Consider the following 17,923-nt stretch of genomic DNA (forward strand, 5'->3'; position numbering starts at 1 on the left):
CGGCGCTGGCGAAAGAGGGTAAACTCCGTCTGCGTCGGATTGCGTTACCCTTCGTCGAAGTTCATTCGATCATCAAAGTATGTAAATTGCTAAGAAAAACCGCTAGGGCTATCATCTTCCTATTCAAGTACGGAACTCGTTTAGCCATTTCCAAGTGGACATGGTATCTAGCAGAAGGATTTATGAAGGAGCCGGCACTTTGTCGGTTATTACTCAGGGCCCCTAATGTATATAGCCCGCTTGGACTAATCAATCATGCAGGGCCTAATTCGTGGTTTTCCTTTACCATTTGTGTTTCAGCTGCAACTCGAACGGGCAGACAGGCTATATGCATCATGTCCGGTACTGCAATTTAACATTAGTTCTAACTGCTACCCCGTCCCGGCACGAAACGGAGTGTGTCTATGTCTGGACTCGAAGTTAGAGCACTACACATCCGTAAGTTTAGTAGGCAGGCAAGTTACCTCTGCTACTGATTCTTGCTACTGAGATTCGACATGCGCTGTTCCCTCTGAGCACGTACCAGCAACGCGAACACAACTGCTAGTGGGTAAAAGAGTGCCCAATGAACGAAAACAAATTAACAATGAGTATCGTACCCATACGAATACTTTATTTGTAGGGCATCGTACAATATTTAATATGCATCTGTTTGCTCGTATGATAAATCCTAATATATACGATTAACTAAACGTTAATAACTTCCGGCGGCTTATAAAAGAGAGCAGAAGAGTATGTACAACGAGTGCAATGGAATATTTCTAGCTGCTACATATACGTAGATCCGTTCGTCGACCAGTTTCTTTGGACTTGTCAAATCGGTTAGTTTAATCGAAGAGTTCTCTCTGGATCAATAAATGTATTTGTCATGTCTTGCGGGTTCGCCCAGATATTTTTTATTGCGGGACATTACCAGAAACTGTTCATACAAGTGGCTACAGTAAGGACCGAGAACATTTCTCTCGTAAAAGATATAATGAGATTTGCAGGATATACTTGAGGTGATTTTGCGCTGGATTAGGGGAGCCTTAGTCCGAGAAGGATTGTAAAAAATAAACTGACGGTAGTTAAGATCTACTTGGAGTCCCCTGTGGAGTAGTTGTCGAGAGGATGGCCTAAAACGAAACTCTGTGTTCAAGCTAGTCAAAGTCCACTGATAGATAAACTTAAGCTTACGATGGATTCTTCAAGTATGTCAATTTGCCGGTCCTAAATCAAGTTCGGAATAAGTCCGACTTAATAAAAACATAAAAACTGTTTCAAGGTGAATTTATGTAAAATGTAAAATTTATGTGAAAAATTTACCCTCTATGGTCTAGACGTTTTTTGATCGAACGCGCTTGTAACGAGGCTTTCACCCGCTTTAATATAAAATGAGGTACTTTTCTTTTTTTTTTTTTTAAGAAAACATGTACTAAATTGTGATATTGCGTGTATTATGTCTACATATTTACAGTTGTAATAACATAGCAAAATAATGCAGAGGTACATTAACGGCTCGATCGCCCCTCGTCTCTGGTAGATCATAGTCGCTGTTGGCCCTGTCGTTGGCATTCCATAGCCACTGCTACAATTCGTGGTAGACGCTAAACACGAGTTGTTTTTTTTCCGTAAGACGACAGTTTTCATTCATGCGCCATGAATGCCCCGATACTGGTATGTTTAGATTTACATAGGTTATTCTACGTATATACCAACGCAAACATTTTTCTAAGGTGCGGTGGCGAAGTAATTTCCAACGCAAGCTCTGCTCTTATTGTATTGTAAAATCAATTAACTTTCTATATCGATTTTCATTAAAAGAACAAACAGTTTGAGCTTGAATAATCGCCCCATAGGGCAGTTATCATCTTTTTTTTTTAATCTTATTTCGTGGGGCCGTTATGTGTTTTCTACGTATGCAATAATAAGTATCGTTATCCATATAATCTACGTTACAATAAGAATTAGAAAATTTTAATTGTAGGTTAAATGGTAGAAATGATTGGTAATGCGACGAAACATTTATGGGATAGAAATTCAAATATAAGCAAGCAATGAACACATCTTCATACATCTTCACACATCTTAACTCGTTGATAGTATCGACTGATAATCACATTTGCCAAAAAAACTTATCTCTTAGTAAAACAAAAAAAAGATCGGTTTTCTAAATTAATTAATAACCTTGACAAGAATTTAGAGTGAAAAATAGTTACCGACAAACATCATAGGTCTATATTATTCCTTCGGATTGCTATACTATTGAGCTCCCTGTGTGTGTGTGTGTGTGTGTGTTTTTATAAAAGTTTCTTTTAAATTAAATTTCTGACACATTTATTTTTAAGCACTTTTTTTTTTACCTACACTCTAATTCACACCGAGGCGTCCACTGATTCGACTTTGTAAACTATATGTTTTACGTAAAACAATTTTATACAAATTTTTCATGGTGATCGGCCATATATATGGAATACTATATGCATTCCAAGATATTGTGTCATTTAACTTACATAGCATCAGGAAAACGAGTGTTGATACCCTTATGACTAACGTAATTTGAAAGAATACTGCCTGTCCAAAACTAAGTAGAGCAAGAAAAATAGGGAAACTCTAACTCATGAATTTGACTTTTAGGTTAAACTTGAAGAGTATAATAAGGCTTCCCAGCAGACACGCAACTCAGACTTCATAAGGGGGGTCCCGTGGTGGATAATCGTTTTTTTCTTTTGCCGCATAGTATATATATGTAATCGTAAAAACGTCTTAACTTGGGCTACACATGGGCTCGCCTGAAGTTAAAATAATTATAAACTAAATTAAGAAAATTTATTGTTTTTTACGGACTATTTCTTAAATTGTATCTAAACAAAGGGCAAATATTTCGACGAATGTTCTTGCCTGTGTGAAAAGTGTTATTTTTAGGGACATGGCTTAGTCGATATAACCTCCGTTCACTTTGATTATAGCTGCAATTCAAGATTTAACTTATACACTAATTATTCATATTTTCCCTTGTAATTTTTAGATAATTTTTTTTTTGCAGTAACCGTACATCAAATATCGCTTAAATACGCCGAACGCAATTAATTAAGTTTTGGACTTAAATTGAAAGTGGCCAAAGGACCTCCAAAGAGTCAAGAAAATGTAAAGTGTCGCACCATCTTAAAAAGACTAATTATTTTGATTTAGTTATTTATTTGGTTATTTATTTAAGTTATCTGGACAAAAAGAGCCGCTAAGCTTTGCATCAAAAATTCAGGACTACCATGCGCAGCATAGGTTCGTGCAGTAACAGCTAATCAAGTTACAAAAAAGTTGCATTTTTAATTGAAAACTATTTTTTTTTGTAATTATTACCTAGGTCCAAATGTTTCATTGATCGCACCGGTAATATCAAACCTTCTTTTGAAATCTTTGAGCATCTTTAATAACATTTGTAATAAATCATATTTGAACTGGTTCAGCATTTACTGGGTGACAGTCCCACAGTATCAGAGCATATCTTAGCAATGAAGTATCATCTGCATTTAATTCTTTTGTAAAACCGATGGCATTTAAATAGCTTGCAAATGACGAACAGCTATTAAATCAGATCATTGATAAAAGGGGTAGACTTCTCGATGTGCCTTAGTTCATAGCTTATTTTATCCTCAACATCCGTTGTAATTAAATGATTTATGGAGTCAACCTCAATATGAACAAAATCCATTATTACTTAGTCGAAATGGGCATACAGATGGTACACGCATTTAATCATCGTTGGACGGACTGTCCTCATGATACTGGACACACCAAACGCTTCTTTCTGTCTCCTTCATCGGACTCGGCCACCTTTTCATCAATCACAAAATGCAAGGCAAACTCCTTGGGCTGACAGGATGAACCGCTCGTGCCATTCACTCAACAGGATTAGAAATGCCCCCGTGGCGCGGGGAGGAGCAGGGGGAGGACGAGCGCCCTTCCGTGTTATATGCATTTGTATTTTCGATCTGCTCAAGAACAAGAGTAATTGACTAATGCAAAACTGCAGCGCGAAATCGTTCGCGTACTATTCTGGGCAATGATCAAAACTAGCAGGTAGATCATTTTCGTCAAATCGATTGAGCTTTAGAGACAAATATCATACGAAAGGAATGAAGGAATCTTTGTCAGCGACTTGATCGTTAAACGCAGTTGGAACACAGTTTACCTCTGTGCACTCCATCTAGCACAGCCTTTTTTTATTAGGTTTCAACGATGTTGCGTTCGTTGAGAACGTAAAGTGCCGCTGTTACGCCAAAGGCAAGCTTGGACAATTTGACCGAGGCGAATCCCTCGAACAGCACGGAACGATTACAGATAGAGGGCCGGCTAAGGTGTCCTTCGCTCTGAACCTCAATGTGATCTGAGATCAGTACGTGTCAGTACGCTTGTTTCGTGAGGGAGCACATCCGACCCACCATGACATCCGCAGCTTTTTTTCCTGACTTCGCTAGAGGTTACTTTTGCCGTCAGAGTACGTTCCCTCTAGGCGAGCAAAAAGGACTCGACGATGGTTTTCTCCGACTCGCCAGCGTTCACGTACGGTACCAGTAATAATCGAATCCATTAGCACACGTCTTGCTGAGCACTCGGTCCTGTCCTTACTTTCAGCGGAGTCATAGGTAGTGTTTAGTACACAACGAAGTAGGGTTTTACTAGCATAAAGGTTTTAGCCATCATTTAGACAGGAATAGTGTTAATGTTAGGTCTGATTTCATAAGTACTAGTTGAAAAAGTGCCCAGTAAGCGTTGATTGAGGATACTAAGTGGCATATTTATAATCCAAAAATTCAGTTGACGATTAGCTCTACTACCAGTTGTTTCGGCACTAACAATTTCTATCGCAGCCCTAACCTATAATCTGTGCGTTTGCTTTCTCACTCTTGTCAAACGGATCCCGTACGCTTCTCAACGTACCTATCGCAGTTCGAACCGTTCATTTTTCAAAACAGATCCACAACCCATGTAACCATCGCAGGACCACTGGTCATTACGCTCGAAGCGATTATGGCTGCCCTGAAGCTTCGGAAGTAAGCTAATTAAGATGTTCCTCTAAGAATAAGAATCAGTAGCTCTCTGAATACTCTAATATCAATCAGTTGGGTCAACAAGCTTGACAGCGACGCCAATGTATATACTAGTGCTACGTAATGAAAGATTCTGTAATTCAGCAAGGATAAGATTAGCAGATTCTTTCATGTTACTTTAGTGCGACCATTGTGAGTTCGAGATTGGAGCCGTACGGAGTTGATACGGGCAATGGAACCCATTCAGGTATTTTGGGCCGGGTGCAAAGTGGGGTAAGTGAGTGTCTAAGTTCTAAACACCTGAGTGATGCTATAAAGCCTTTGTGTAGAAAGCTTATATCACTGTGACGTATCGGATAGTTTTACATTTATGATTTCATAGTGTGTATGAAAAATTCGAGTCACATTTCCGAACCGTATTCAGACGCAGTATCAAAACCGTCTATTGGTTAACTTAAAATTTTCGTATAATCATCATACTATCAATCGCTATAGCCCATGCGTCATATACTTACGTCTCCTACGAGTTGTTTCAGAAATCCAAACAGACTTCTTGCATTTTTCTAGCGCATGACATTGCTTCGGCAATATCTAATTTATCCTTTGCTACAAATGTTTTTGTTTGACTGGCCATCTCTGACGCATATTTAAACGAGAACCCTAAAAAGCTCGTCCCCTCAAAGGATACGTAAAAAACTAAGGAGGAAAATGAAAGGACGTTTGAGTTTGTTTGTCTGTTACAGGAGGCACATCTCATCCTTAACGTAGCCATATGCGACGAAAATCGTTTTACATTTGTGGACCCTGTTATCTTACTGATAAGTGCTTATCGGTTGCTGACAGCCAAAGCACGGAAGGTTATCCACCCGTTCAACTTTCTCCGGGTGAGAACTGCACCCAAACGGGAACGATGTCCGGATAGGACGGCACATTGCCTTAATTGATTTTTTTTGTCAATGTGTAGCCTCTCTTTATGTTTATTTGCTAAAACGTGCTATTGGCACGATTTATTTTGGGTTCAAATCCAGCGCACCGTTTTCAGACAGCAATTCGAAGGCAGCAGATTGCATAGATGATTCGTCGATACGTAGTAAGTAAGGATTGTCGAAATCAAATAATTAACAATAGGTTTTCTTCCGTGGACATTTTATATATAGTTATTACGAACGCTGACGTTTCGGGCGAGCGTTTGTAGGGCTGTTCGTGTTGGACGCATCGGTGCCTGGTATGACTTTTGCTATATCGTCTATAGAAACATCAGTTAGACTTGAAAATAAAACAAATAACTATTTCGAATTTCTTAACCGCCAGCAAACGTTGCCTCGGATAACTGTGCCCTCGCTACTGTAGAACTTACATTAATTTTGTGTTACGTGTTGAGGGATTTCGTGAACAGCCTCTACCATTCTCTCGAATGGCAAGCCGATTCGGACGTAAACGAAAGGCCCTCTTTCTAGCTTTACGTTCGGTACTTGAGCTGTCTGATATTACTTTAGACGCGTAAATCGTTTCACCGCGAAGTAAAGTTTGTGTCTATGCTCGGATTCGAATCTAGGCCATTACATATCTTTAACTTTGCATTACCGTAGAGACAATCTCAGATCTATTATTAATCGTTCATATAGTCAATAGGATTTAATTCCCCTCGCGCGTTACAATGAACGTTGATGAAATCTAAATAATTAAATATCTCACAGTTAGGTACAATTATGTGTGCTGCCTGTTTCCGTTTGCTAGGCATTTCAGCCAGACGTGTGGTACATCTTATTTCCAAGCATAAACGTGGCAGCCTGTTGTATCTTTCTCCTTGATCGATACATAGTGAAAGGGAGATTTGGAACCTCACCTGCGACTCTATCCGCTTATATCTGGAACTTCTGGAGACGATTTTTTCCCCAAGGTACTTTTCTTTTTTTAATAAATAGACAACAAACAGGGATAATAAGCCGCTTCAAGAGCTTATAGGAGTTGTTGCTGTTACTTTTATTGTGCTTAAATGCATTTGTAAAAATTGCAGACGAGTGCAGCACGTTTAGTTCCGTCAGTTGCTAGGATAGACGTGGTCTGTTCCTTAGACTTTGTATTTGTTTTTCAGCCAATGAGGGTTTTAAAGCCAAAAAATGTACAGGTACTTACGTCAGCCCAAATCCTATCTACTGAATTGATGCTAATGTGTAATGTTATTTAATACACTTCTACCCGTATTCCTTTGCGTGTGCCTTGCTGTGAAGAGCCACTGAAGCGCAATGAAAACTGGCTACGGGTGGCATTCTTAGCTTTCATGCTAGCCATGCCTATGCAACTTATGGTGGTCTTCAGTGGAGAATTAACCTCCAGCATGGCTATTCGTGAGGAAGAGGATCATATCGTTAAACTCGAAGACGTACTCCGGTTTAAAAAGGTCCGCATCTATGCCGAAATCAGATCCGCCTTGAGTTTAATGTTCAAGGTGAGTTGTCGTCTAAAAATCTCTGATCCGATGTGTTCTAGGTAGCAGCAGAAACAAACAATATGTTTACGTTTGTCGATGACTATTATCTAAGACTTGATGTATTGTGCACGCATCATCTCCGGGCTTTGCTCCCCTAACTGCTTCTCCATGGGACATTTGGCTCAGTTGAATGATTTGGGAATTACATCTACAGGCAGTTTATAAGCTGTGAATGGGCACTAAAGTAAATCGTAGAAAAAAATAAATCTTTTACAAGATTATTTACCATAGGTAAATTACTATTTTCAACAGTCTGTCAGAGGTCCCGGACACAAAGATACTCTGTGGTCACCTCTGGAAACTTCAATTTCTTTTTCGGTTGCCACTCCCTCAGCCTGTAGTAGTGGAAGTGAAGAGCTCGGCTGAAGGTGACCTAAGGGAGAAGATAATAATAAAAGAAGATGTACTACCTTTGTTGATTTACAGTTTTAGAGCGGTGGAGGGCTTACTCGTTTACAACCAAACACAACAACGATAACGTTTACACATCTGTCGCTCCGGGCCCAAAACAGAGGAATAACCCGTTTGTTTTCCATTTCCACGTTTAAGAGCTTACCTTCTAACGATAAGCTTCGGTAACATCGTTTAGCATCCACTTCACCCAGTACACCCACCTTCAATACACTGCGGAAGACAAAAATAAACCGAATACAAACAGACTTAATAACAGAATGACATGTCAAATAGTTACAATCACTTCACACGTTATCTGTAAGTAACTGTCGTTTTTCTTTCCAGAATGCCCAGTCACCCTTGCTCCGTAAGGTGAATCGTCAGCATATTCCGATTACAGGCTCGTTCGCTGTCCCGTCAAGCTTTTACCCTCGCCTTGAGGAAGTCGAGCGACAGGAGCGCGTTATTGTCGGGGACGATTATATGTTTGTAAACATGATCGAAAAGTTTCAAAAGCATCGCCGTGGCGTATGCCCGCGTTTAATCATTACAAAGGTAAATGACACATTTAGAACGGTGCAAGCGGACGACAATTGAAAAAGCCATTTTGCATTTTCTATCTATATACTATATATTATAGCTTGTCTAATTTACGAATCATCATTATGGTACTACTAATAAAAAGGGGAAGAAACTGTCTAACCTTTTCAGTTTTATAATTTTTCTTTTAATGTATGTCTTTAATTACCGCTCTATCTAATTTTCTTCCAGATACATATTTCTAGCAATATTTATAGGTCAAAAGCGTATTATTTCCACATTTTACCCAATATATGTATTTCAAATATTTATTTTTAGATGTGAGAAGTAACTTCCACATAAAACATTAGATTGGGCTGAATTTTTTTGGCCAGCTGACCTCACCTACCAATATAATACGCTTTGAGACGTTGTTGAACTCCTGGATGTAGTTGTTCTAAAACTGTTATGGTACCATTTGTGGTACCGCTGTTAATTGTCGTCTTTTTTAAAGGCCAACTTTGGTACTTTAGTCGGCTTCTTGTTTATTTCCCGAACCCTGCCCGACAGCGTTCGTCGTCTGATTACCTTGGGGTAAGTTCACTTAACTTCTCAATAATTTATAATCGTTGTATCATTATACGCCAAACGTATAACGCTTCTACAAATGACGTTGACCAACGCCAAATCAGTGAGGCTTTAACGTGAATCAAATAGAAATCCAATAGTCCTTTTATGTAAATCGCACTTGCCCAATATAAACAAAGAGCATATTAAAATGATTAGCGAACTCCAGATACTATCCTATTTACTGGCTGCGAGAAGGTTTCTTCCAATAGAATAGTTTCGACCTCGCTCCGCATTGTCTCCGTATGTATGCTCGCCGGCCGTTTCTGCCGTCCGTTCGATTCGACCGTATGCTTAGCGTACCCACTTAATCATTTTGTTCAAAAATTTAGATGTCCCTCATGGAATTTTGGGGTGTAAGGGCACGCACCTCTACGGGTGTTCTCGTAATTCCTCCAGCTATTTTACGGTCACATGTTCCTCGTCGAGTTGTCCCATTGTATAAATATTCCATTATGTTATTACTTTTGCTTAAGCTAAGCTCTCCAGGGAAGAGACGGGTGAACATGAGTGTGGCACGAGAAGAATGAAAAATGCCGCAAAAAGTATTTTGAACGCTAGCTGGACATGTTCGGAAATTAAGCAAACCAAAAAAACAGCTAGCGAACTCGTTAATTCACGTTGATAAGTTCAAAGACGTGACCCTCAACTTATATATATATCCAAATATAACTTTTGTATATGGTTCCTTCGGCCTGCTGAGGATGGTCGAATAGTTTGCATCTAAATCTATAGCTCTATGTCGTTTAGTGAGGCAGTATTCTTCTTATAAAAGGCGATCTTTCAGTGCGGACAGTCTATTTATTGTGGGCCTCCAACGTGCCCATGGCAGAGCTATTATCAAGTAAAAAGATTCGTCGTACCAAAACCGCAGTCAATGTATGGTTCCTCTGTACTAAGACACTCTTTAACCTGAACGCTTTACGTTAGACGTGTTCGCACTGGGTCGGAACTGTTGCAAGCTATTTTGTCGTTCTTCATTTGAACACCCACAGGAAGATCTCTCAACGAAAAAACATTGCTAACACCCAAACCTTTTCAGTCATTCTTTTTAAGTGGTAATGATAAATGACAGAGACAAGCATCAATAAATTCGTTTTTGTTATTGATAGAATTCGCAGATCCAACGAAAGCTATCTTTTGGAGAAATCATTGAATTGGCTCCTTCGCAGGGCGTACAACTGCCTTCAACAAGAAAAGGAAATAATTACCGATCTGACGCTCAACGATTTGTTCGGTAGTTTCGTGATTTTGGCTATCGGGTTTATATGCTCTTTCGTGGCCTTTTTGGCGGAAATTACAAACTCTAGCCTGGTCAAATTGATCACTAGACGCAGGCAGATGGCGAAATAGTTATCAGAATTTTCGTTTAACTTTAACGCACTATGGTTCGCTACGCATGGATTAATAGATTGGCCAAATGTAAAACATAAATAAAACAAGTCAGTGGTTCAAACACGTTTTTTTAATAGAGTCTAGTATTTGTAGAGTCGTCGATACTATTTCTATCTATTTTTCTAATATTCTACAGTATGTGAGAGGCTAACTTAAAGTTAGATTTCTAGTATATTGGGAATAAAGTAAACGTTTACAGTTAAAGTACTTTCTGTCTCGGTCGCTGTACATAAGTTTGTTTGCGTTTTCTAAAAGCTCTAATAGTAGCTAATAATAACTATAATTGCACATTTACATCATTTCTATAATGCTGACAGAACATTGAATGACCGGATCGATATTTGAAGATCATCGATATCTTGTCGAAGCTACCAATCCACGACTCCTCCAGGAAGACCACATTTATTTAAACAAAACGCGTCTCTTTCTTGAAGCTGTGTCATCCTTATCCTTATAGGCGGGAGTCTAAGCAGTCTTTTGTATAATCCTTCTCTATGACACATTTATATATTAACACGTATCTTCCGTGGCGGCGTTTTTCATTTAACTGTACCACGATTAACAGGCTGTGCCTTGCAGCTTTTCACTACCCGTGTGCCGACTGCCCAGCGACGTCTGAATTTATTTCTTTTTTTTTTTAGTAGTATATGTATTTGATAGCTCGTTTTCGATTACCCAACGAAGCCGGGCGACTCCGTTTTGCAGTGGCTAGCGGGAAGCGCACCATTTCTATCGTGGGCATCTTTTCCACATTCAAGCAGTGCCAGTGGAAGGTTGTCATATTTTCTAACGCCAATCATAAACGTAGAAAAAGCGGAGGTTTTACGTGTGCGCTGCCGAAACAGAAAACAACGAAAGCCTACGAAAGGGGTTGTAATTCTCCCGTGCTTGCAATGGATGCGCGTTTTCTCTTTGTTTTGTCTCTCACCACTTGAAAAGAGCCAACCCGCGAGGCGTACAGCCTCGCGTGAGTACCCGACATCGTTGCTTTTTTCTCTCGCGCTTGGTGTGACTGCTTCCGAGGAATTCTTCTTTTCGCAAACTTTCGAATTCTGCTCTGCACGTTATTTCATATACATACAATAGAATGGGATATTATTGTACTGCCCTATTTTGAAACAGGTGTGCCTACCTTAAGTTTCCCTAGGTAGGAAACGCTCTGAGCTGCTAATTACTAAGGTTGTCCGATCTCGTTCCCTTCGTTGTCAAGAGCCTACTCCTTATATCTTTCAACGACTCGCAAGGCTTAGGATTGTTTGCCTGTGTCTCTGCTACGACGTCTGCGTGGCATAACGAATGCGCACAGTAAGAGAGAAACATCTCTCTTATGGAACTCCTGTGAAGGCAATGAAAATCACCGGTTGTCCTCGCGCGTTTCACATAATTTTGAGACAAGACGATTCAAAAAATCTAGGGGTACCCGTGCCCGATAGCTGCCGACGCAAGATGGATATGTGGAACCTTTATAGGAGAAACATTGCTCGCTTTTATTCTGAAGAGAATGTCGCCACGACACGGTGCGGAAATAGCAGAAATTATGTCTTATCCAGAGGTAAAAATGATATCTTACCCACGTAACCACTAAGCAACAGTAATGTTTCACGTTATTATCTGCTCCGGCGTGGGTTGAATGACTAGTCCCCATCCCAGTATATAGTTCGTCAACATTATGTGAATTTACTTTTGCTGACACAATGTATGCTCTATATATGGCTAGACATATGCGCGTTGGAGAAATAACCATAGTTCAATCTGGTCCTAGACGTATCATTTAATCATATCGTAACGCATATATAACGTCTCTCAATGCTACAATGCATGCGGGCAGGCGAGCGTGCATATACTATAGCATTGTAATTAAAATGGTACAATTTCGATATTGTGGGCGTCACGTGTCTAAACGTCTTGCACCGATTAAAAATAGGTTAAAAAAGGAGGTCAGCGTTTTTAAAGCGTTATGTTAGACGATACGATAGAAAATCCAAAAGGTGATAGAAAAGGTGGAAACAAGTCTATCTTATTTACTTGTTGTTGAATTATTCTTTCCTTCACCTTTTGATCATTGCACTAAAAATTGAGGTTTTGCCACATGTAATCTATTTTTAAAGCTTCTTTTCAGTAGAATCATCCACGCTTGTAATACTAGTTAGTAACCGTAGAAAATAATAATAATTATACTGTAGCATCATCGAGCTCGTAATTTAAAAAAACAATTACAAGAATCATGTTCCTATCTCGACGTTTCCATATTTTATGTTCCCCTCCAGCTTTGTGCTAACAAGCTCAGGAAAAAGCCACACTGCTTCCTCATACTATCGTATTAGTAATCGTTTACTTAGAAACGAATGGACGAGACAACTGTTATTGCAGCTCCACGATAAATTTGTACGCGTTACAATTGTTGATCCGATCATTGTATCCCTGAAAACCCTGAACCTGTGTACAATCGGCATGAGGACGTCGAGGATAGTCGAGAATTGTTGCTTGCAGTTTTCCCATACACTGTAGCATCTCAGGCCAGCTCGGGACCGTGCCGCGTAAGGCAGCCGCTTCGGTAGGATAACCTAATATCTGCCGCAAATGTGGAGCAGCGCAGGCCAAGAGACCGTAATCGGCCGTTTGATTGAACCACCTTGCAAGCGCGCTCGTACAAGCAAATCGTGAGAACTGTCGAGCGATTGTATCGGAGGAATAATCGTTGCTCCAGTTTCTTCCCATCGGCACTTCGACAACCCCAGTGATTCTTGCAGAACACCTCAACGAGTATTCGCACTAGCCTGGGCCTCAGTCGTCGACGCCTTCCGTTGAAGAACCACAGTTCGGCGTAAGGCAAATGAAGGAGCCGGCAGGGGGCAGTTACAGTATCACTAATACATCGCATTTCAATTGCAAGAGCCTGCATGGACCCAGCTGCGTGCGTTTCAATGGGTAATTCAATTTCACCTTACTATCATAGTAGGGCGTTGGGGGTAGCAAGACCGAAATGACTCTAGGAAAGGGACCAGGACGATGAGTGCGAACAGGAGCCGCAAAAGAAAATTACGCTGTTCCTAGATCCAACGAAACCGGCTTTGTCGGATATTGTTGCATTTGTGTTTGTGTACGTTGCATGGCTACGTGAAAGTTCCCGCGGGGCGACTATCGGTATCTGCAACAAGTAAAGCCGGTGCTCTGCCGCCCCCACTGAAAACCGACGTCGCAAGCCTTCGAGGGCTGTCCACGCCTCGGGACGACGAGGATTCGGAAACTCTTTGGAAATTCACGCGCAGGTGGGCCAAATGAAGTATGAGGAGAAAGTACCACGAATATAGCCAGGAGAAATGAATGCAGGAATCCAGGGATAAATCCCCATGGCCAATGGGGCTCTGGTTCGGGCTGGACTTGGACCTGGCAAAGTGCAGAGCAGAGCAAAGTTTAATCTGGATTGAAACGAAAAGTCCGCGCAGCCACTACGTTGCGTCATCGGCGTAACCAGACCCAATGCTCAGCAGCGACCTGGTGCAAAGGAAAGCAAAAGCCATGAGCTGACGCAGCGCTCAGAATAACACAATGAGCAACAATGTTGCTAGGTAGCGACCGATCTGGCCAGGCACCAAGCACGCTTTGCAAGTTTGTTGACTGTAAGAAGAGGAGCTCCCCATTGTCACCAATAGAAGTAGCAATGCTCATCGAAACTAAGGCTGCGCGGAGTAAACTATGTGGATCAGACTAGGGTGCTGACGTTGCAAGTATTGGACTACCGGTCAAAACTCGGCCCGGAGTGCCCAAGAGAAGACGTTCAGAAGGTTAGCGAAATGAATGTGCTTGCAAATAGGGGGCTCCGAGAGTGGGAATGGCCAATGATCGTAGCCTTGTGGTGTTGCGTTCCCCGTGCTGCCACTCGGATAGATATCGGACGACCTGAGTGCGACCTGATCGTGGAGGGTCCAAAAGGATCGGTATCCAGTTTCAGAATATTTCCTTGTGAACCGTGAGAGGCCATAAAAGAGAGCCCGCTTTAAGGCTCCCGCCATTATGGAACGGAGGTGCCGCTATCGGTGCACGTTTCTTTAAGTAGGAATTAAGCGCGCCGGCGTTAACATCCAGAAACCGAAAACATCGAATGGCTTCTTCTGTATTCGATTCCCCTCTCACGTTGATCCGATTTTCTGGCTCGAATTCGAAACTTGCGTAATCATCTTGTTGGACAGCTTACCGGCACATCGTGATTCCAATGGTCCACAATTGGACGCATTACGAAACGCCCCGAAGCAATGACGATTGTCGCGAGACGTAGTCTTAGCACTTGCACTAATCGTTGCTAGAACACTCTCGGTTGTCCTTAATTTTTCCTTGCTAGTGTCCTATCTAAAACGTATTAGTCGGATGACTAACACGACCTGATTGAAATGATCTGGTTGAAAATCGAGTGATTCTTTTGTCCCTTCTAGGTCAAAAGAAGGCAATACCCATTATATGAACGAGATTGCTTCAGTTATTATTGCCGTAGTAACGGAGTGAACGATAAATTAGTGGTTATGCAATTTCGCAGGACGGCCCCTCAACACTGAAGCACCGAGTCCAACTACGTATTCTTTTTCTATTCACATCAAATATATGTGACAGGTCTTCACAACCCGCTATGGTAACACCCCGTTGAGTTGGTGACATGAGATTGCCCAGTGTTTTTTGTCGGCGAGGAATCATGCATAAGTCAATAGTTCGAACGGCACATCAAACTAGATGCATGTCAGACTGATCACCATTTCGTTTGGCAGGCACAGCCCGACACATAAAACAAGCTCTTTTGGGAGGTCCTGAGCGGATCATTTGTTCTCGGAGCAGCAGTATGCATGATGTCGATTTTGTCATGGACTGAGACGAAGGACATTAAGCAATCCCGCTTTAGTAAACTTAGCATTGGCTATATATAGTATGGCAGTACAATGTTACAATCATACGAAGAGTATCCTTCACCTTGTTTAAGTACTAATAAGGAAATTTCCAATAAACGGTCGAATTTGCATAAAGTTGCGATATATCCTTGACCATTTTTTCAGTGCTATTTATGGTTCATAGAAAATTCTTTTTTTATCTATACGCGCAGAGTAAACGTTCATGTGCCCTTTAAACGGCCCTAGGGGTCACGTGAAAATTACATTAGAAAAGTAACGACAGCCATACCATGTGATATTATACATTATGACTGTAGCAGTTGTACTAAAAAATTACAAGGAAAAAAACATTGAATATATCGATATACGTAACGACAGTCAATACTTGAAGAAAATTTGGCAATGTGCAGCCACCTTTTAGAGTTAACTTTAGTAATAATTTATATATATACACGTGTGCCTGTTTTTTTACTTTTTTGTACCTTTAATTGCACATAACCTACATACAACGATTTCTTAATTCGGCCAACTCCCCAAACTATCTCTTTTGATTTTCTGGCAGTAAGATCCATCCGATACTGGCACCCCACACGATCACATATATATGATTTCCGCGTGGTAGCCTGCACAGTTACACACCGCTTCTGGTCTCTTTACATACTGTTCGTTGTCTTCAATCATCCGTATTGGCATGCCCATGTAAGTGGGTCGCTCGTAAGTACGTGCTGTGGCCCGATATTCACAAGAACCTCAGTAACTGTCTAGCTTGATAGTTTGGTTCCTATAACCCGACGGGAATGTGAACCGCTTTGATAAAACAGTATCGCGTGGTATGTCTCCGCCCTCACTTTAGCTTTAGCCCTGACAATCTCGTTAATTCTTTGTGGATATATATATCTGATCGGGGTGGGCCTCATGTCCCCGTCGGCAGCTTAGTCTCATGTTTTGTTCTCATTGATGAAACAGGCGTTGTCCACTACTGTTCGACTAAGAGGGATTGCTAGCAGGAAGCTAGCAAGGAGGATCTCCCTGCTGTCCGTTCAAGTTTGGCCCACATCGCCCAGCCCTGTGCTTTATCGGGTTGCCATGAATAAACGCTATTATAGTTCTAACTGCACACAGGGTGAATCTCTTGACAGTCACCTGGATAGAGTCACTTTGAATGCCTTTACCGATTTTTTTTTACTCTTATTTCTGACACTCTTGCTACTGAATCAGATGTAAAATAAAGACTCCTAAACTGTCAAGTGATATTTTCAAACCATTAAGAGACTTTCTTTCACACTGTATGCGCAGTAAACAGTTCCGCCAAATCCTCCGTCTATACCGTTCGTTCCTCTTGCAGCACACTAACGTAGGATAAACAGTCGCATTCACACAAGCAATACTGAGGTGTTTTAGGCACAAACGGTGACTTGAGCATACACAAAAAATACTGAACCTATGTTCCCTAAAAGCAAGGAGCCAATGGTTAAGTCCATTACATTGCAAAGGCGTCTGACTATGTTTCCCCCGACCCATCTGTACTCTTCTGGCTTGTTCGATGCTCCACGCCACCTTCCTGTCACTCACCTGACGTTAGTTGGCCAGGAAGTCAGAGACGCGAACCCCACACGGAGCCCCCCTTCAACTGCCAATCTCATCCTACTACCTTTTGCCTTACGCCCTTCCTGCTACGACCCAGTTGTTTGCAGCGGTCCGCGCAATCTTCGCGTCCAATCCGGAGCACCGGGAGCCCCCGATATCCCACCTATACCTGCGGTCCGTACCTTGTACACCTCTATCGCGCACCTCCGCTACCCTTTGTGTAGTATCTGCGCCCACTGCCGTTGGGGACACCCACTGTGGCAGCTCAACTGGAGCTGGCTACGACAGCAAATTATGACATTTTGCTCACTCATCATGTGCGCAGAGACAAAAGCAAGCTGAACACCGTGTGGTATCCCTTCTGTACTTATTTTTTCGTCACTTGTCGGTAGGTATTGGTCGCCGTCTGTTGTACGTTGTGCAGGACAGAGATAACTGTGCCGTATATATGTATATATATTGCGTACATAATCCAGTAATACCGATCGCGCGAAAAGATATACCTATCTGTCTTTCTGTCTAAAGCCAATCTCTCTGACATCAAATCGCTTTGCTCTGTTGACAGCCACGCCCGGCTGTCCCGACGTGTCTGACGATAACAAAGGTTTGTGACTTTCTTCGAAAGGTGACCCGGGAGTTCCATTTCCTGGGGAAAACATACTGGTATAATTGGGATGCTCAATAGTGACAGTCAGCTGGCCTGTATGTACGTATTACAGGTGTTTCGGAATATAGTTATTTGTTTATTTATTTTTTTTGATAGTTTAACTGCTTTAGAGCTTTAGCGATAGTACTAAAATACTGCATCTTACCACAGGGAGTAAACAGGTTCCTAATTCTTCAAAAGACGTGGAATCTACGCATATTTACATGCATAGACGGGTGTAGATTTCATTTGCAATTTTTACGGAATCTCGTTCCTAACAGAGATGCACATACTATCTCAAAAGTACCTCTAGAAGTAAAATCTAGAATATGGCTTTTTATTTTACTTTGCTTAAGCGAGT

The 17,923-nt window shown here is 41.3% G+C and overlaps 1 protein-coding gene and 1 long non-coding RNA gene across 2 annotated transcripts; one reads left to right on the plus strand and one right to left on the minus strand.

The window, feature by feature from the left end:
- Nucleotides 1-1,485: 1,485 nt before the first annotated feature.
- On the plus strand, nucleotides 1,486-16,345 carry LOC111259095 (uncharacterized). The gene is made up of 9 exons (XM_022830800.2): nucleotides 1,486-1,656; nucleotides 4,930-5,033; nucleotides 5,213-5,303; nucleotides 5,774-5,914; nucleotides 6,768-6,930; nucleotides 7,262-7,479; nucleotides 8,260-8,469; nucleotides 8,948-9,027; nucleotides 16,296-16,345. The coding sequence occupies exons 1-9, from the start codon at nucleotides 1,639-1,641 to the stop codon at nucleotides 16,318-16,320; spliced, it is 1,050 nt and encodes a 349-aa protein (XP_022686535.1). The 5' UTR covers nucleotides 1,486-1,638; the 3' UTR covers nucleotides 16,321-16,345.
- On the minus strand, nucleotides 7,488-10,166 carry LOC147753691 (uncharacterized). Its single transcript, XR_015310435.1, has 3 exons — nucleotides 8,843-10,166; nucleotides 8,078-8,145; nucleotides 7,488-7,894 (listed from the first exon to the last, which is right to left on the minus strand). It is a non-coding gene; the product is annotated as an uncharacterized LOC147753691 (long non-coding RNA).
- Nucleotides 16,346-17,923: the final 1,578 nt, after the last annotated feature.

Source organism: Varroa jacobsoni, unplaced genomic scaffold (genome assembly GCF_002532875.2).
Source record: "Varroa jacobsoni isolate VJ856 unplaced genomic scaffold, vjacob_1.0 scaffold_292, whole genome shotgun sequence".
In the NCBI taxonomy this organism is placed as follows: domain Eukaryota; kingdom Metazoa; phylum Arthropoda; class Arachnida; order Mesostigmata; family Varroidae; genus Varroa; species Varroa jacobsoni.